We start from the raw sequence: 21,814 nt of genomic DNA on the forward strand, positions 1-21,814 counted from the left end.
CCAACTAAAGTATCTCAAACTACTTTGTTGTGTGGCATTTGTATTTGAATTTCATGAAGATAATATAAAATCTTATAAGTACATTTCTGGGCTTTCATTTGTTTGCTCATGGACCCTATTCAATCCTGCATGTAAAAAGTGTCTGCAAATGTCAGCCTTCTCTGTGTGTTATGATGTTTGTACCAGGAGATTAAAATACATTCACATTAAAGCTTTGATCAAGGATGCATTTCAGAAACAATCTCCAGTCATCTCTTCCTGTGCTTTGATTTGCATCACAGAGCAGTCTCAGAGCAGATAAATTGGTCTCTTTTTGGATAAAAGTAAGGCTGGAAGGTGCTCTCCAGCCAGTAACAGGTATTCATCCTAAAGAAGCAGAACTACTCCACAGTAAAACCCCTGAAATATACACATACTGTGAACCTCATGCCCTTAGCACTAACTGTTTTGCAGTATAAAGCTGCTTGTGGTGCACAGCACTACTAATGCTAATTTAAACATAGCCTTATTTATTCTCTTAGGACAACTGGAGGCAATACTTGGATCTTGTCCTATCTCTCTTTCTCTCATTTTCCCACCCTCTGAGATTCTGCTCATGCTCAGCAGATGCAAGTTTCTGCAAGATCTCCATGTGAAGTCAAGAAAGATGGTAAACAATGTGTTTTTCAGATTTACTTAAAAACCCTAGATTCGCCTTCTAGAAACTTCTGGATTTTGACTGAAGAAATAAATTAGGCTTTTTATCTTCTTGACTTGTACTTTGTTGCCAGGTACTTATGCTAACAATTAACTACGGAGAATGTTGCTTAGAAGAATGACTTCTGCAGAGAGGCTAAAATCTGCATGAACAAAACTCTGCATTCACAGAGTCTGTGAACTCCATGAAAACAGAAGTCTTGTGCTTTACAAAGCAAAACAGTCATAAGAAAAGTATCAGTCTTGATAAAGTTCAAAAAAAATATAAATTTCTTATTTCCACAATTTCAAACTTCACATGTCCTACATGATCTGTCACTGTCTTCCACCCATTTCAATATCAAATATAGAATTAGGAATGAGTAGTGATGAATGAACTCCTCCTAGGATGTTTTCCTCCTTAGGCAGAAAGATGAGTTTCTGTAATGAACTGGTCTCCATTTTAATCTTCTATAGCAACTAGAGCGACCTATATCTCATTCTTGCAAAGCCTCTGTTTATGCTTCACTTCAATTCTCAGTGCTTTACCATGGTGCACAGGTAATATCTTTGCTTATACACTTTAGAAAGATCAGTAAGTAAATTATGCTCCAGTGATAACTTATTTAAATCAATAAACTCTTCACTAGGTTAAAAATATTTCCTTTGGTCATAATGAGGAAAGTTACCACTGATAGGAATCAGGAGGAAAACCATGCTGTGAAATCTCATCCTTCTTACCTGCCATCTTGAAAGGAAAGGGATGATCATCCTTACAGGTTCTTCCTTTTTTGAAAGATATGAAAAACTGGAACGGCATGATGCCCCCCTCATGATTTTATTTTTTAAATAGTAAACTACATGCAATATTTCAGGCTCCATTGTCCCTTTTTTAAGCAAGACAATTAGAAGAAATGAAAGCATTTCCATGTCCTGGAAAAGAAACATTTTCCCTATGCTGCCTTCCTAAAGTGGGGACTTGTCCAGTGGTTCTCTCTCATGTGCAACTGCTTCCTTTAATACAATACAAGAGTTACTATAGGTCTGGGACATAATGAGGCATGCAAAGAGAAGGCCTTTCAGAGCACAAATGTGTGAACAGCTTCATGCACATACATTAACCCCCTAAGCAGTTTACAGCTTGTAATCAAGAAGAGGATACCCTACATTATTACTTACTAAAGACCAAACCTGAGTACTGCTTTGTGGTTTAAACACTGATTAATTTTGTGAACATGAGCACCAGAGAGTTATTAAAATAAGCTAGAATATACAAGAGTTTTAGGTTATATGGTACAATTACTATTGAAAGAAAACAATCAAAAGTGTTCTTTAAAAATAGACCCTATTTCTTCTCTAAACCAGTATAATCCATTAAAGGGAGAACAAAAGAAAATAGACTCAAATTACTAAAGAACAGCTGATCCAGTCTGTGATCTTGATCAAATTAAGATTTAATACTGGAACTGTTTTATTTGAACAGATTTTTCGAGATGATAATGAGATGCTAAATTTCACATAGCATTTTCGATTTTTCCATTACATACAGTTTCTCGATATGAGAAATCTGCAGTAAATTGTAAAAAAGGTCATCATGAACAAAAGGTTATTATATTGATGTGATTAAACGTTTCAATGTCTAATGAGGAGCACCTGAGGGAGCTGGAATTGTTTAGCCTTGAGAATTAGAGGCTCAGGGAAGACCTTATCACTGCTGAAAAAGAGGTTGGGGTCTGTCTCTTCTCCCAGGTAACAAGCAATAGGACAAGAAGAAATGGACTCAAGTTGTGCCAGGGGAGGTTTAGATTGAATATTAGGACAAAATTTTTCACTGAAAGGGTGTCCCTGCCCAGGGACATGGTTGAGTCACCATTCCTAGAGGCATTTTAAAACACGTGTAGATATGGTGCTTATGGACATGGTTTAGAGGTGGACTTGGCGGTGCTGGGTTAACAGTTGGACTCAATGATCTTAAAGGTCTTTTCCAACTTAAACAATTACACAATTCTATGAATAATTAGGAGGACTTGAAAAATTGTGTTTATGTATTTTAAACAGTAGACACCAGTATGCACTCAAGTGGCAAGAGTATATTTCTCCTTTAAATACATGCAACACTGGGAAAATGAAATTTCCCAATAAATGTTAGAATATTTTTGAATACGGATTTAGTTTTATTTATGAATTTACTGAAATTCAGACATAAGGCAAAGAACACGAGCTTTCCATTTAACCAAATTTCATAAAAATAACCACCAGTTTATCTTCAAGTAATAACCAGTCAGAAAACAAGAAATGTAAATACCATAGAATCACACTAAGATTTCCTAAGGATAATTGCTAAATTTAATTTTTAAAAATTTTGTTGTTACATTATTTCAAAGAGTCTAATTAATCATCTCTTATTTTTTCCACAGAGAAAGACTGTAGTTCCTCCTGAAATATGTGAAGGTACGATTAATTGAAAAGGGGCCTGCTCGCATTTATCCAAATTATTTTATTCTAGTTCACTTACTGCTTCCAAAGATGAAGTCTGGATTAAAAAAAAAAAGTATATATTAAGAGGGAGGGGCCACAATGTTTTGCAGCACAAGCAAAACTTCTGCAATGTCACCAGTTTATTCTGACTCAGACCACTTCTACTGTATGAAATTCACACAGGATCATCACACTTAAAAATTTTCAAGGAGAGATTCTGCTGTTATCTGCTCTACTCTGTGCTGGCACAGCCTCATCTTGAATACTGTGTGTAGTTTTGGTCACTGCAATATAAGAAAGATATTAAGCTATTAGAGAGCATCCAAAGGAGGGCAATGAAGATGGTGAAGGGCCTTGAGGGGAAGCCGTATGAGAAGCAGCTGAGGTCACTTGGTCTGTTCATCCTGGAGAAGAGGAGACTGAGGGGAGACGTTAACACACTCTACAACTTCCTCATGAGGGGAAGAAGAGGAGCAGGCACTGATCTCTTCTCTTTGGTAACCAGTGACAGGGACCTGAGGGAATGGCCTGAAGTTGTGTCAGCAGAGGTTTAGGTTGGATATTAGAAAAAGACTCTTCACCCAAAGAGTGGTTGGGCACTGGAACAGGCTCCCCAGGGAAGTGGTTACAGTACCAAGTCTGACAGATATCAACAAGCATTTAGACAATGCTCTCAGGCATATGGTGTGACTCTTAGGGCTGTCCTGTTCGGGGACAAGAGTTGAACTTCAATGATCCTAATTGGGCCCTTCCAATTCAGAATATTTTCTGATTCTGTGAAAACATCTGCTTTGTCCTAGAAAGAGGAAAATAAAATAGCAAAGCCTATTGTGAGGAGATAGAAAGGCTACACAAAAGAAGAAAAAAACTGCTGATGGTCTCCTGGAAAATCCCAGCACCTGGGAAGACATTCCCAGAAACTGATAAGATGATTAAATGAAAAAAGGAGTGATATGGAGATAACATGGCCTTTTGTTTCAAAGCATCTTTCCAGATGGGAACACAGAAAAATGATCCTTGGGCCCATGTCATCTGTCTATCACCACAAAATTCATTTATTGACTGTAGCCACTCAAACTGCCTAAGAAAAAGGTATAAAAAAGATCGGACCTACGCAAAAATGGGGGAGAAGTTCCATCAGCTCTGCTGAGGTAGCTGACAGGCTGCCTTTTCTCCCAATTCTGGGGATACCTGAAAGGTGGGATGTATCTTATGCATGCTAATTACTCACTTCTAAATAACTAGAGCTTACTTTTGCTTCATAGTATTCTTAGTACATTGCTTTAAAGTCTTTTGCTTATGTTTCTTCACAGTGTTCTTAGTGTTTTCCTTGTCTTGATTTATTATGATCATTACATTGTGTAATTTTTGCAGTTAGACTCTGTTCCAGACATAACAAACCCCACAAAATTGTATTAATAAACGTGTTATTTCATGAACTGTTAGAGTGAGTCTGTTTTTAGGTGCTAACAGTTTTGTCGATGGTGGAACAACTCACAGGAGAAACTGTTGAGGGGTTTCCCCATAGCTATTAAGTACAGTCCCTATATAAAAGGTATCAAATGTCCTGTCTGTCTCAGTGAATCTGTTAAACGAAGGGTCTCATTAGGTAGCATGCTAACAGACTGCTTTGGACATTAAAAGGCTTTGATCTTCTGGGGGGACACTGATAGACAAAAAATAAATTAATACAGGTTGGACAGAAAATTCTTCTTTTCTTCTCCCTTTTAACAGGACAGCCTATAAAAAAATGATACAGAGGGACTAACTATTCAGTTTAAGGCATAAATTTATCTCTAAAAAAATATATGCAACACATCTGAAAAAAGAAAACAAAAGAAAACAAAATCCAAAAAACAAACAAAAAACTCCCAAAAAACAACAACAACAAAACAAACAAACAAAAAAAATCTGAGCAAGAAATAGAAAGAAAACGTGCAGTGACATTGTTTCTTCTGCTTTAATTGCATTTTTTATATGAATTTGTGAAATTCATATCACATGTGTTTGTGAAACTGTTCTTCCTGTGACATTGTGATAAAACACTGTTTCAGGAACTCTGGTTTATACTGCTCAAATCCATCATGAAGGCAATGTGACAACACAGAAAACTGCAAGGTTCCCTGCCCTCCAGTCAGCATTCTTCCCTAGTCTCTTTACAAAAGAACACATGAATTATGCTGCGAGCTCTTCACTTATTACCTTTCCAGTGAGCCTGAAACAGTGATAACAGTTCGCTCTCAAATAAATGAAGAATAAAATGCTGAGATGATTGCTGCATGAAAAAAGGCTGGCCAAAGTGACAAGCTCTGTCTAAGCCATTCTTCCACTGGATACAGAGATGAGACCAGTAACCAAGCTCAGCATGTCATTGCTTGCTCTATCTCATTAGAATACTGGAAAATGTAGGAATGAGAAAAAAATCTTTAAACAAGTTTTACTTCCTGATGAAAATACTGGACATTAATTCAAAGACAAATTCTGCATAGAATGACCAAAGATGTGATAAAGAAGAACTTTTGTTTTCCCAGTGCCATAGATTAGCATTAAGCACATGTAGATCTGATGCCTAAAACCTACTCTCACTTTGAACAGTTTATGGGTGACATTTTTAGAAGCATATGATAGGTTTAATCATTAAGAAAGAATTCTTAAAAAATGACTCACACATAGATATGTGACTGGCTGATATAGACCCCAAGGTTCATGATACTCAAGAGGTTTTAGAGATTACCTGCTAAATTGAAAGCTATTTTTAAAAGACTGTGTAAAGAGTCTGTTATCTGTACTATGGATCAAGTCAGTGTTCACATACTAAAGGAAGCCAGTTGGAACCAAGGATATGAAAGACCACGACCTTGGGTTTGATTGTGGTAGTGCTTCTTACGATTATTAGAAACTAATGTGGTTCACCAAGTGCTGAACCATTCTTCTTTTTCTCTAACATATTTTAAATCTATTCAATCTTTCTTGGATCAGCATGCTGATCTATGTTAATCCCTTTCACAATAAACAGCAGGTGCATTAACGCTTACCTTGATTCTTGCTGAGATTGCACTTTAGGACTGAAGTTTTTGTCTGTGTTTACTTCAAAATAGTGTGTGCCATTTTGTGTTTTCTAAACCACTTAAACCAAATTATTTAATTATTTAATTATTTAATTATTCATTATTTAATTATTTAATTTACATTTCCAAAGTTATAAAACAGTATTTTATTAGGCATTAGCAGATATATATACATTTTTACATATATGAGAAGTTTGTTGTCCACCTGTCAGAGCAAGCATTGAACATTCTAGCTTTTCTTTACTTTATGAAGTCCAGGAGGAAAATTTCATCTTAAATGGGCAACAATACACTTGGAGGTGTTTACTTTGAAGATAGAAAAACCCTAAAAAAGTAAACTTAATTTAGGCAGTGCACTTATAAGCTTTAAATTATGAGGGAGTCAATACATATAGTGCATCCTTGGAGCTGGCTTTTCCCATGCTGTCTCAGTTATCAAATTAGCTCCAGTGCCATTTCTGCCACATGACACTTGAAAACCTTTTAATTCAATAATAACTAACTGCAAAACCCAACATATTTTCAAGATTAAATAAAAATTCCAAAAAACAGAATTACCTCTATCCTTCCCCTTTAACACTGTCTTCCTGAAATCTGAGATTTGCGCATCTTACCATACCTGTGATTATTTCGTCCTTCATTTATTATTGGAGAACCATTTATTATACCTCTAATAGCTCTTTATTTAATAATATGAATCTCCTCATTAGTAATACACCAAAGTGAGCTAATTAAAAGAAGTGCTGACAGAAATTTATTATGTAAATACCTGGAGGCTTCTATTTGCTGAGATACCAACACCAAATCTATAGCATTGCTTAAGCAAACTGAAAGGAATAATAATAACTTTCAGAAAATGCTAATATATTTTTAGAATAAGCTGATTTTTTTCCTATATATACACACACTTCATTATGCACTCTGTGAATTTCTTAGAATTTTCTATTATTCACCTGTAAGTCATCAGCCGACATTTTCCCAGCAGAAAAGGTTCCCAAGAAAAGGTTTACAAGAGAAGATAAAGAGTGAATACCATACAAAAAGAAACACTGACCACCCACATCTCAGGACAAAGCAGATGAACCTTCTCTGTGAAGTAAGACAGAACTGTAGGTGCCTAAAATATTCTGTAGCACTCTTCTCCTTGTGCAGTAAATGTGGGTTTATGGCATCCTCATTATCAACCCCATCAGGCTGCACAGGGCCTGCACGAAGATAATTTATGTAGTATGCTTTAAAATGAAGAAAAAATAAACAGGGAAAAAAAGTAAAAAGTATATATAATGAAAAAATTCAAGGACATTTTCAGTATGATATACTATCAATAGCTGCAGACACCCCAGGGAAAAATTTCTACACATAAACCTTAATATCTTTGATTTATACATTTGACAATGTAATATTAAATAAGCCTGATAGTTCTCAGCAAGGGAATTGACAAGTAACTTGTAGACAAGTAAGATAAGAAAAGTATGTGGAGATTTAATTGTAGGATTTTTTAATACAGTGACAGAATGTTCTCATTTGATGCATACTCTGTAATGAGCATTTCCTATCAGAAAAAAGTCTGAACTAAATGAGAGAATAGTAATGAGTTTATATTGATATATTTATATGTTTTGGATTGTGTAAGTACAACATTTAAGGGTTTATTTACAAGTCTCTGTGTGAGAGTGCATGTGTATATATGTTCAGGAGTAGTAACAAATATGCTGATTTGAATTCTATAATAAATGGAAAGAAAGTGTCTTGTATTTAAGGGTTACTCAGGGCTCAAGAAGTCTGATTGATTCTGTGTTGATAAAGCTGTCGGAAGCCCTTTTATATGAAGAAATTAAATATAGATTTTTTTGTGCACTAATATGTCCCAACACCAATGGGTACATTCTTATGCTGAATAATATTGTAATTACATTAAGAAATGATGAATAAAACCCTACTGTTTTCTTCTGGTTCAAAATAAAAACTAACATTTCATGTGGCCATTCACTTATCTGTTTTTAAGCTCAATTTAAACAATGAAAACCATTAGGATTCTATATTTGCATTTTGTAAATAAACCTTTTACTTTCTGAAAGTATATAAAACGAAAAAGAAGAAAATATTAAAGCTAAACAGAAGATAAATAAATTGATGGAGATCAAAACAGCAAAAAAAGAAGAATGTGAGGCAGACCAACATGAAAGGACGAAAACATAGGGGAGGAAGGAAATGGTGGAGGAATTCTAAGTGCGCTCAGAGCAGATAAGTTCCTTTAAGAAAAAAGCTGGAGGCAACAACCCATCTCTGCTACAAGAGAAGTACATACATGGCAGTGGCTGGATAATAGTAAATGTCAATGATGAAAGTGAAGTTGTTGTGGTTGTTTTTTTGCTGGTTTTTTGTTTTGTTTTGTTTTTTAATCTTTAAAGTCTACCTCTGGCAATTGGAAAACAAAAAGGCATGCTTATGTGTTAAACAGTTCAGGTAGGGGTGCTTGCATTTTTTGATTACGGGATTGTTTTAGTTATAAAATAAAAAATTCAAAGAGGAATAGTCTAGTTTGTTCTGGAAGATATAGGCTAAATAATGAAGAATTTTTTAGATACCCAGACCCCAGTCTGGAAAAGTGTTTTTATGAGAAAGGCAAATATGGATCACTTTTGCTACACTAAGTATTCAACTAAAGATTCATAATAATGGACTTGTATAATTCTTAACCAAGTAGATACAGAAGAAACATATCACAGTGAAACATTACATATTTCTCTCTTTTGAAAGGGAAAACTCTTTTTTCTTTGTCCTTGATCTGGTACTAGAACATGAAGAAACAGAAACATTAAAACTTTTAAAATGGCATATATTTTTATGTAAAAAAATCATTTTGATAACTTCGAAGGTTTTGAGTTTTGGTTTGTTTGTTGGGTTTATTGGGTTGGGGTTTTTTATTAGTTTTCATTAAGCAATGTATATATGGCTTAATCTTTGCAATCAAAACTTTGCCACATTCTGATACCTTCACTTTTTTGGACATTGAATCTTTTGTTTGCCTTGCATTACCAACCACTACATTGCAACTCTCTTTCTGAAATACAGACTTACTCTAAAATCAAAGGCAATATCAGAGCAAATATACTGCTCAGTCTCCTTCTTCAGTTTTTCCATTTCTTCATGTGTATACTTCTATCATTTCCAAAAGACTTACTGGTTGGTTTTTTCCCCCCAAATTGCCATTTCCAGCTCAATACGTCATACTTAGATACATATGAGGCTCATAAAATTCACACCCCATAGCTAAATCCTACTAGTGTAAATCTAGCTGATATCCTGAAAGCAAATATGAGACACTGAAGACAGATAAGGCTCAGTAGTTAGTCTCCTTTGCTCAAAAATAGCATGGAAGGAGGAAGGTCAGACAGAAGGTAATCAATAAGGAATATAACTGACAGCCTGTAATTGTGACATTTGCCTTATGAGGGAAAAACTTAAGTGTTGGGTGTTTTTCTGCACTTAATGTTAGAAATCATCTAAGAAAATTAAAGCAAATACCACAAGAAATAACCCTAGAAGCATTAAGCATGCTCCTTCAATTAGATTTTTTTACAAACCAGGAAATACAGTACTTTCCTGTGCTACAGGAAATTTGTGTTTGGATCTTTTTATCATGAGATGAATATTGATCACATGTCCCTCTTCCATCACTACTTCCCATCAGTCTTTAAAGATAGAAAGAGTCAAAACTTGTAATCAACGCACAAATAAGACAGCTAGGCTTAATAGAGAAAGCAGTTTTGATCTGGGTCTATCAGTTTCACTAAGAAACTCAACCTTAGAAATAGATTTATTAATGTAGGAGAGAATTTCTTCAACACTTTTAGTAAAATAACCCTACTGCAAAGTGATTTTTTTTATTCAACATATGGCCATTCAATCTGTGCAGCATAATCCTCATGTAAAATCACATACTTTCTTCCACAACACCATGTATATACTAAACATTACATGCTGAAATTTAAAACATCTAAATCCCTTTTGGTTCTGACCCAGTGAGAGCGAACAAAGCTCAGTGATTTAATTAATCAGCCTCTAGTGGACTGCTTTAGGAAGAGATGAAGAACTGTTTTGACTCTACTGACTATTTGACAGATCTCCATCAAGTATGAGTGGAGTTCAGACATGTAGCATCCATCTGTGCAGACCAAATCTCATTCTAAATGCCTTGAATGCCAGAATGGAGTCTTCTCTTCCAGCCCTACATCTCACTCACATGATGTTTTGAAAGGTAGAAATACTGGCATTGTTAAAAAAAATCATAATAATGTTCTAATAATCATACACAAAACACAGAAGACATCACAAATATACAATTTAAAAAATAAACTGTTTGCTTTTGCACAATACCTGTATTTTCTTAAAGCATCGTGTATATATAGAATTCTGTGTTACAATTTATATATTTAAATTCAAATTGAAGATGAACATATACTGTAGTGAATCAGTTATATATAACATGGTTTTTCCAGTAGGCTTACAAGTACGTTTTGCACATTATATTAAAATATACAGACTCTTTATTTTTGTTTTTGAAATGTATTTAAGACTGTACAGAACTGAGACTACCCCAGATGTATTATAGAAGATTTTAAGACACTAGAAGTGTAAAATCTCATCCTTATACTGCAGCAACAGTTTTCTCATATAATTGCTTTAGTTATACCTTGTGTTCAAAAATTGTACTGCTTGATTATGAAAAAATAAATAAATACATGAGTTTATTTCAAAGCAAGAGGGAACTCAACCAGTGTTTGTATCATAACTTAATAATTTTAATTTTAAATCATTTGAATCCTTTGCCAATTATAATATAACCCCCTAAATTAAAGATGATGTTCCAGTAAATGAAAAATAAAAAAGTTAAAATCTATTCACTTGCATATGGCAAAAAATTCAGTTTTAATGTTGTGTGAAGCAGAAAAGAGCATATGAATTGCTTTAATTTTCCACACATCATGGGAAACCACACTTTCAGGAAGGTCTTACTGTGTTTGTATGATCTAGATGGCACAGGATGTACAAATGAGGCAATCCTAAAATCACAATGACTATTTCCTTCACTCTATTAAATTAGTCCTGAAACTTATGAAATAATAATTGAGTAAATCACTAGCATGAGCCTGTACATTGCCATGAGTACAAAAACGTTTAGTGAAAATAGTTTGTAGATCTACATATTTTTGATCCTCAAGATGTCTGTAACTCAAAATGTTGAGGTACAGAAAGAGAGGATACAGATAAAAATCAATATTGTGATAGGGTTCTAATAATCTCTTAGGGATGAGCTATATGGTGCTCAGTAAGACCTTTCTTCCCCAATAAGAATGCAGTGTTAGATTGCAGGTTCTGTAGATGTAAAACCTGCTATTCCATGTGGCAGGATGATCTGATGAGGCGCTTGGAGGGACAGGAGCCTTGTCTATAGTGAAAGTTTGAAGAAACAAGCTATTTATGGGCACATTTTCAAAAAACCCACTCTAATATTAAGGAATATAATACAATCATGTCATCTAACTGGAGCAAACTTGCCTATTCAAACACAGGCTCTGAATCCGTTGCAAAATTATTGTATTTGCATAAGCTTCTTACATGGACGATGGGTGCCACTAATGGATCATGTCTGACCTACCACAAACTTCGAATCAGTTCATGAATCAGCAAGATAACCTCATTCAAAACCCCTGCATATCATCATATGCTACTCCGTAAGACTGCTCTTTTAGAACATATTGTGAGAATGAATTATCTTAAAACAAATTATCTCAAAATCAACCTTAACAGTATGTGGATTCCCTAGGTGTGAGATAGGGGAAGTTTTCCTGAATAAAAATGTTGTCCTGACATTCCCCGTCTATGGTTTGAAAGGCAATAAATCAGAAATACCATTTTATGGCAACATATTGAGGTGTAATCCAACTTGAGGCCTTGCCTTGAATAATGTGCACAGTTTTGGTCACTGCAATATAAGGAAGACATTAAGCTATTAGAAAGTGTCCAAAGAAGGGTAATGCAGATGGTGAAGGGTCTGGAGGGGAAGCCATATGAGGAGTGGCTCAGGTCACTTGGTCTGTTCAGCTTGGAAGAAACTGAGGGGAGACCTCATTGCAGTTACAACTTCCTCATGAGGGGAAGAAGAGAGGTAGGCACTGATCTCTTCTCTGTGGTGACCAGTGGCAGGACATGAGAGAATGGTTGATGTTGTGTTAGGGGAGGTTTAGTTTAGGTATTAGAAAAAAGGTTCTTCATGCCAAGGGTGACTGGGTACTGGAACAGGCTCCCCAGGGAAGTGGTCACAGCACCAAGCCTGACAGAGTTCAAGAAGCATTTGGACAATACTCTCAGGCACATGGTGTGACTCTTGGGGATGGTTCTGTGCAGAGCCAGGGGATGGACTTGATGATCCTTGTGGGTCCCTTCCAACTTAGCATATTCTGTGATTCTCTGAAATACCTGAAGGTTGAGCCCTATAAAACTATTTGCAAAATTTCCCAGTCTCCTTATAATTAATTCCAATTTCTTCAATTACGGCAACTGCAGTGAATAACTTTTATTTTGTAAAGAAGAAGAAAATTGTTAGGTTCGAACAAATACATAATATCTGTGCTTTGTACTGCGCAGAAAGTTCATTCTTCAGAAAAAACCCAAACTTAATTGGGACACAGTCTTTATTTACCAGGTCATTAAACTTAGAAATATTGCAGCCCATGGCACATCTACCATACTGCAATCAGCAATCAGTCAGGAAAATATTGTGCAAAATTAGGTATGATTGCTGAAGCAACACAAAATGTTGCCCTTCTTTAGGCACTGGGGCTGAAAAAAAGAAGCCCTTGCAATGTTACCATAAAATAGTGAAAGCATTAGTAAATCAAGACAGTAAGTCTTCAGAAAAAAAAACACAGTTTGGAGAATGAATTGAAACAGCAAGGGATAGACATGTTTAGCACATACTGAAGAGATTATACTAACAGCAAGAAAGAAACAAAGACAACAGATCAGTAAGACCTCTGAAGAACAGTTCAAAGTAACTGATTCTAAAAAGTTGAGACACTGCTTAACAGAACAACTAAAACAATGTAGAGTTGCCAAGAATTACAGCATCTACTTGACAGAGAGTCGGAAGAGCACCATAAAGTTGTATTTGCAAGTACTAAAAGTCTAATAAATGACTCAGTAGGATGCTGATCAAAAGCTACAATAGCAGGACCCAGAGGAAACAAATAAATGTTTAGGGAAGAAAATATATTCTTCAAAATAAGCAGAGCATTAACAGAAATACCTTTGAACAGGAGAAGAATCAAACTTAATTTTGTGTTGCTCAGAAAAAGGCAAGTGAATGTTAGAAAAACATCTATCTAACAACTATCTTGATATGGTTGGTTAAGACCTGGAACTATGCTACTGTCCCGATAGGAAGTTGAAATTTTCTTTTTATTTTCAGTTGGCATTAAAAATCTCCCCACCCCAGCACCAGAATGCAAAATTTGGAAAATGCTATGTGTCCATTTTTTTTTTTAGATTTATTTTTTAAAATATTCAAGATCATTATGTGGTTTATTTTATTTACTTGATTGCTTGCTTGCTTTCCTTGTTTTATTTTTTGTGCAAGGAAACCTCTTTAACTAGACTATCCTCCTTAAACTACACTGAATGTTATACCAGAAATCATTGCCTTACTTTGTAAAATACTGTGTGCAAACTAACCTGATGAAAAGTCACAAATTCACTGTTAGAGTAAGTCAAAAGTAATTTAATTTAAAATACGTAGTAAATAACATGTCATGAACTATTTGCCTACTTGGAAAAGAAAATCAAACGTGACCCTAAGCATTCAGATAAATATTTTCAAATCTGACAGTCAAAAGAGAAGACTCCTGGAGAGAATTGGTGAAAAGCAATTTGTTTTGACATTGCCTGAACTGTTAGAAAAGCAATATGTTTCACCATTGCTTAAACTGTAAAAAATAAGTGGCTTCACTATTACAAAAATTTGAGGTCAAAAGACAATTGCAATAACAGGATGCTAGTTAACCACAGCTTACAAATTCTGTGCACCTCCTTTTTTTCCTAATAAGGTAAAGCTGGTGAACATTACAACCTATAGGCTTCAGGTGCATTGCGCGATTGTCCCGTGAACACCAATGCCTATGTGGTGGACGTGCTGTTGTCATGGTCCCCAGGCTTGGGCAAGGCTGCTGAAATGCTATCAGAAAGCATGCTGCTTAGCCTACATATAAAAAGCTCACTTGACAAGCTCTCCCCACCAAAGGACAGAAGAAGAAAGGATCAACAAGATGCCATGGGATCCACAGTGATGACTATCACTGCTTTTCTTTCTCCTACTTTCCTCTTTTCCTCCTTTCTTTCCTTTTAATAGAGAATAAAAGTGAATTATCGTTTTGGTTACCAACATCTGACTCATTCGTGTCTTAATCTCGCTCCGGGTATATTGGAACCTTTTACCCTCTCTACTTTTGCAGACCGAGACCAAAAATCTGAATTACCCCACAATTAACAGATTATAGCAACTCCCCGGTCTAATCTTAAAATCAAGCCTTCAATACACAGTTCAATTTTCAAGAGTTCTGTCATTCGTAACTCCAAGAAAAGTCAGGGATGAAAATCTGCAAAACTTCCAGCATATCTTAAAATTGGTTCTTGGTTTCGCAAAATTGAAAATTATCTTTGTAAATGATTTTTTTAAATTTCATAGATTTCAAAATGCGAGCAAGATATTTTCCTTTAGAAAGAATTAGGAAAGAAGTTCCTTTTCAGTCAGATAAACTGTAAAGTAAAACGATTTTCTTTCCTATCTTTTATTATCCAAATAGGTAGTGTTAACTCCAGATACAGTTATTCCCAATAATATACTGAAACATATTGATAAAGATGATGCAGGCTTTATGTGAAAGCAATCTAAGCCTTAAATATGTTTGATTTTAACACTTCACAGTCATCATGGCCCTAAAGCAAATTTCAAGATACATGAAATCAAGAAAACGATCTTCCCATATTGCACTTGTCAACAAATCCAAAATAATAAAAAGACAACCCATTCACTATTGACCATCCTGTCCGAAACCGAAAGACTTGAAAGTTCAGCCTCCTTTTCTTACACTGTGATGATCAGTGTCTGTTAGTGTGTCTCTTTACCTTCCACCCAGCTAAATGTAATAGTGTGGACTTTATTTCTGGGTGAAAGCTCCAAGTGTTGTACTCATACCTCTTTATTTTGAACATAACATAACACAACATAATGGATCTGTCTAGGTATGCAATTCCTTCTGTATATTCTTGTGACTGATGAACTGCCCAAGAATGCTACTTTTCGAGTCAAGTGAACAGAAAAATGAATTAATCCACACCAATCTCATTAAGTTCTGCACTACTAAAATCCCAAATCAACTGAGAAAGATATGCTGTAAAGTATGAACAAAACTTGCATATTATTGTAGTAGATGGGGGTGTAATGTTTTTCACAGGTAAGCCTGAGCCTCCATAAAATTGTACAGTGTAATAATACATTAATAATAACTTTATTAATACCACACAGCCCATACCAATTTTTCTATTATTATGGTTAAACTTTCTTGCAATCAATAGGGAGATTGCCATCTTAATTTTATTATAAATATGAAAAACATTCCTTAATTAAAATTCCTAAAGTCAAGGGGAAAAAAATTAAAATTAAAAAAATTAAAATTAAAACTAACTGAATAAAGAAAACATTGAGTTTCCAAGACTTTCTTCTATTAGTAATAATTTTGCTTATTTTCTTTTGATGTACATTTTAATTTTCTCTTATAAAAATATATTGCATTTTGAAAAAATCAACAAGACCACATATACAGAATATAAATTTTAGATGAAAATTTCAGACATTTCCATATTTTAGATGCTTTTCCATATTTAAAAATGCAAAGTGATTTAATAATTTCTATAAAACGTAGTGATTTTCAACTCAAAATATGACAAATATTCTCTTCTAGTGGTTATGCTAAATAAAATATAACAGTTCAGTTTGAAATCTAAAAAACCCTATTTTTTCAGAGAAGTCCTGCTGCAGTAAAATCTTCCACAGTGTGATAGTTTTGTACTTTTGACTGTTTTTCCTCAATAGATATCTCTATTGAGGCCCTGAATCTTCTTTAGAGAAAAACTGAACTCAATAGATTTTGCAAAGAAACAGTATTTACATCTCAACAATATGCTAAGAAAGCATGCAGCAAATTGATCTTTTCTGCAGCTAAACATTTTCATTTATTTATTCTGAGATAAAGTTAAACCTTTTCCCTTAACTACATTAAAGAAGTCAAGAATACAATCTTCCAAAAACCTGCACAGGAAACACGTTTTGTAATTATGAAAGTACATATAGATTGTACATCCTTCAACTTACTGTAACTCATTAATTCGTGCTTCACGAGAGAAAAGTAAAATATAAGTGAAAAATCTTTTTAACTTTTCCCTCCCCCCCTAGACATAAGGGGTCTCTGCCATTTACTGATTTTACAGAAGCACAAGTGAAAATGCATCTCAGTACACTCCAATGGAAAAATATTTAATTATGACCACTATCTTACACATAATTATTCATAGTTATGTATTTAGAATCATTAGTGAGAAAGAGTGGATTGAAAAAAGAAATTCTGTAGGTAATAAAACACCTTGTAAGGTCTATCAAAATAATTAGATGTATGTCTGGTTTTTATGTCAAGATTCAACAGCATCAAGATACAACTTGAAAAACTCATTGTTACCTCATTTAGCAATGTGGGATTTTGACCATGATTTCATGTATTTCATTTAAAAATTTATTTAAAACTTGGAAACTTTAAATCAGACCTACTACTCTGGGTGGAAATTTTCATACATATTATTTTTTTTTCCTAGTGCCTAATGTATTTTTTAACATCTCTACTCTGGTCATTTTTGTGTTTAAATGGACATATACATTTGTATGTGTTCATGGATTCGTGAAAATATATATTGAATATTTTTAAGACAGATCTAAATTCTACTGTTTGAATTGAGACAACAAGAAAAAGCATACCTTTTCTGGATCAGTTGTTGTAATGACCCACACGCAGTGTGCATTGTCTTCATATTGAACTGGATAATTTGGTGATGTGATAATGCCACTTGGTCCACGTAAATTGGAACCGCATGTTCTAGCTAAAATGATAAACAGTAAATCAGACTGCTTTTGATTGGTGAACAACCAATCTGTTCTGTTTTAAATAAATATCACAAAATTGACACAATGTTATTAACAACTTGCCACAAAAGTATTATTATGCTGATATATTTATAACAATCTGCAATTGAAGATGTTTGAGTCAGAAAAAAAATCCTGAAAAATGGCCTACAGAGGAAGGAAACTAGCACTTTTCAATTAATCAGCACAACATTTACATTACTCTGTTCTTACTTTATGCAAAGTAAATTCTCAGAATTATCCTATTAATATTCTGCTTAGAGAAAGATTTACCCTTTCCAAGTAGATGGAGGGAGCCTTTTACATATGAACATAAGAAGGTATGTGCTCTGCTTCGTAATTTCTCCATGACTGGGAGAAAAGTATCATCATATTTATGTATCAGTATATTCTAAACTGATAACCTAAACCTGAACTTCTGTGGTGTCTTAGCTCTTTACACCATAAGAAATATAATTAGAAAGAAAAGAACATAAAATGGGTCTAGGCAGCAAGTAGTCTTGACTTTTGTGAAGTATAGATTCATTTGTGAAACCATCGTAATTCCTCTGTCACATTCAGCAAATCTGGATAGTCAACATTTTGAAAATACATTACTTTAGAAAGTCAGTTATTTTCCAAAAATTATTAGGAATAGATTTTGTAAAATATTCAAATTTCTCAAAACATTTCAGCATCTAAAAGTATTTAAAAATATTTAGAGGTATTATTTGGAGTGACATAAATGAACTCAAAATATCTTAAAATATCACTGTCAAGTTTTTGGTACTACAGCAACATGCTAAAACTGAAAGTCTAGATCATACCATTTCTAAGTACTTAGATACAAATCTCTGAATCTCACCATTTATCTGCATAATTTTCACTAACTTCTGATGTAATTTAGACTCTTTAATTACTTAAGTTTCAGTACAGGAAGAGGGAATCACTAGATTCTTCAAAACTTGTTCATTCTTTTTCTGAATATCGGAATAAAATGCACAACATATTTCTGGTACTTTGTAAAATTTTAGTCTTCATCTTTCTTTGTAGCTGTCTCCATTCTGAGGAATGAAATATGAACATTTTTTTACCTCACAAACTGCTGTGAGGAGCCCCGCTCTTCTTCATTGATAGAAGTATGACTGGTACAAAATAGGAAAAAAGGATAGTAGAGGAAAATGACTGTCAGATTATCTATCCTTTCATCACAATCTGCTACTGGCGCTTGTTCCTTTGTTACTACGTTAGAGACTAGACTATGAGAACTCCATGTCTAGACTGATTCAACTAGGACTCAGTTTTCTATGAAAATGTCTTTGTATGCAGAGGGGTTGGAACTAGGTGATCTTTAAGGTCCCTTTCAACCCTAGCCATTCTAGGATTCTATGTTTATGATAAAAAAATGTCTTAATAGTCTTCCATGGATTTCACTTAAGTTTCAGACATATCACATGGAAATCTCATGCAACAATCTTAGTAGAAGACAAAAAAATCCCCTCATCCATGTAGGTAATTCTACCAAAACAGCACTAACAGTTATTAAGAAGCTGCTTGTACTTAAAAAGCTAAAAAAAAAAAATAATCACAGAATCATAGAATTATTTGGGTTGGAAAAGGCCTCTAGGATTATCAAGTTTGAGTGTTACCCTTCCACTGTCAAGTCCACCACTAAACCATGTCCCTAAGTGTCACTAAAGAACTAATCACATTTAAGCATGCCACTGTATGCTGCCTACTACCAATACAGAAAGGTTGGCATATTGCTGGTATATCAAGAAAAAGATATTCTTTTAATTTCTAGAATAACAAGAGTAGATTCATAGGATCTGAAAAAGAGGACATTTTCTACACTCTAGTAACTGGTAGAAGCACCATACCTCTAGTACTATAACTGGTAGACAATTAATATTTATTGATTTATTTTCAACTCCCCCTGCACAAGGTCTGCTAGAGAAGGAACTAATCCAGAGGTGCAACTTTGTAGCAATTAGCCTTTGAAAACAGCTTGTCCCTCCTCTAGCAAAGAAGAAAGGTTGAAACATCTCCCTTTAAGAGATATTTTTCAGTCAAGCTGTTACTCTTTTATCTTTCTCCTATTTAAACTTCGGGGTAAGGAAAAAAACATGAGGGGGTAGGGGGAAGCCAAGCAAGAGCGACAATTGAAGCCCTGAGGGCTGTTTAGGAAATGGAGTTACTGTAAAACATAGCAAAAAAATATTAGATAGTCTTGTATATTGCTTACAGAAAAGAAGAATGGATCGCTGTAAGGTTTTTGTATTGAATTCAATGAATCTGGGAACATTCACGTTAACATCATTCACTTTCTGTGACAGTTTCTGGAGCTTCCCACCACTCCCTGACTGTGAGCCAGGGGGGGCGGTGGGGTGGACCCTGACCTGCACTGTCACTGTGGGCAGACCCCAGGGCAGAACCCCCACTGTGCCCTTTCAAATAAGGTCATGAACTTGCCAAAAATAAGATGGTTCCTGTGACTATTCATCATCTTCATAAATTCTGAACTTTGTTAGTCACCATTCTGGGGTAAATACAAATGTCAGCTTCTTCACTAAGTCTTGTACACTTAAAGCCATTGAGTCCACAGTAGTTGCTTGCAGTTTATCAGCTTTTCCAATTCAAATTGATGATCATTTAGAAAATACGATAAACCATTATTTGTATTCTTTATTTTATTACTAAATAAAGAGCTCCATGAACACTGGCATATTGAAGGTCAGTAAAGGAACTGGAAACAATACGGACTGAAAATAAAACTTGTGTCTTTCACTTCCCACCGTCCACAAACATGCACCACGTGAAATGTCATAATACTGACCAAGAATTATACACTGTTCAGTGGAAGCAATGTTAGTCTGTGTTCAGAAACAAACAAATCACTTACAGAGAGTGGCTGACTTAGCTCTCAGACTGTTGTGAAATTTTAGCTCCAATTTTGGAAATATGTTTGACAAAAGTAACTTTTTTTCCAACTGTGGTTTTATTAGAAGTATAGAACCAATTTATCCTATTTTTTTAGAAGTTTACTGAAGGGAGTAAAGCATAATAGAGATATTTGCAGATAATTAATTGAAAGATATAGCAAACACTAGTAATAATACACAGATAATTCAGAAGCAGAGAGCATTACTTTTATAACTCATGGATTAGTTCAGCTCATTTCTGCAGTGTATTAGCAAACAAGAATAAATTCAAGAGATTTAAAAAACCACACGGAACAGGAGTGAACTGTGGAGTTGTATGGACACATTGTTTTGCAGTACTATGAAACCAAGTACTGAGAGGGTATATTTAGATTTTTCATTTAAATTGACTGAGCTATGGAGATACTGAGTTCAAGAGACAACAATAACAACTACTTTGCTGCTCTGGAAAGATTAAGGGGTATGACTTTTATTTACTTCTTTTTAACTGTTTTTTAGATTGTCTAGTCCTTACATGGATGTGCCTATGTAATATAAGTAATGTACAGCTTGTAATAATTTATCCAAGAGCTGCCTTTATAGAATTTTTTATTAGGTCTGACTGAAATGGAGTTACCTTTTTTCACAGTAACTGGTATGGTGCTGTGGTTTAGATTTGTAACTAGAATCGTGTTGATAACACAGCAGTGTTTTGGCTACGCTGAGCAGTGCTTGCACAGTATCAAAGCCTTCAGCAAGGAGGCTGGGAGTGCAGGGAGGGACACTGCTGGGACAGCGGACACCAACCAAAAAGAGTGATATCCTATACCATATGACAACAAGTTCTACATAAAAACCCAGGGAAAGGAGGAAGAAGTGGGCACCTTCGTGGTTTGTCTTACCAAGTAACGATCACTTGTGCCTGACTTTCCAGGAGATGGTTAAATATCTGCCAACTAGTTGGAAGTAGTGAATAAAATTCTTGTTTTTCTCTGATTGCATGTACAGTTGTGATACATTTATTGAACTGTCTTGATGTCCACCCACAAGTTTTCAGCTTTTGCTCTGCCAGATCTTTTCCCCATCCCTGGGGATGGATGAGCTGTTGGGTAGGGCCAATCCACTACAACTGTTTACAGTCTTTAATGAATAAAGCATCATTTACAAATATATCCCATATGTGATTATATAATTGAAAAAATCCACTCTGGCAACATGAGAAAAAACTCAAAGTGGTGTTATGAAACTACTAGGCAATGAAAACATTTTTAAGAAGTATATGAGTTTTACATAAGTGAAATTATGCTTTAGCTCATTCTTGAGCAAGTAAAAGTTTAAGTCCAGATGCCACAAATCCTTCCCTCCACAGTGTCTCAAACAAATAACATTTGCTGCCCTGGCAACTGGCATTCAGTGTAAGATTTTGTGAGTACAAGAAGTAT

The 21,814-nt window shown here is 34.8% G+C and overlaps 1 protein-coding gene across 5 annotated transcripts in view; it reads right to left on the reverse strand.

The window, feature by feature from the left end:
• The window catches only part of CSMD1 (CUB and Sushi multiple domains 1), a 1,077,494-nt gene that overhangs the window by 317,088 nt on the left and 738,592 nt on the right, over positions 1-21,814 (reverse strand). For all 5 annotated transcript variants that reach the window (XM_051778075.1, XM_051778073.1, XM_051778072.1 and 2 more), the window contains one exon: positions 17,308-17,429. In XM_051778075.1, the coding sequence (XP_051634035.1) occupies positions 17,308-17,429 (122 nt within the window). The remainder of the gene's footprint in view (positions 1-17,307; positions 17,430-21,814) is intronic.

This window comes from Manacus candei, unplaced genomic scaffold (genome assembly GCF_025592945.1).
Source record: "Manacus candei isolate 608988 ecotype Guabito, Panama unplaced genomic scaffold, ASM2559294v1 h1tg000011l, whole genome shotgun sequence".
NCBI classification, from domain to species: Eukaryota; Metazoa; Chordata; class Aves; order Passeriformes; family Pipridae; genus Manacus; species Manacus candei.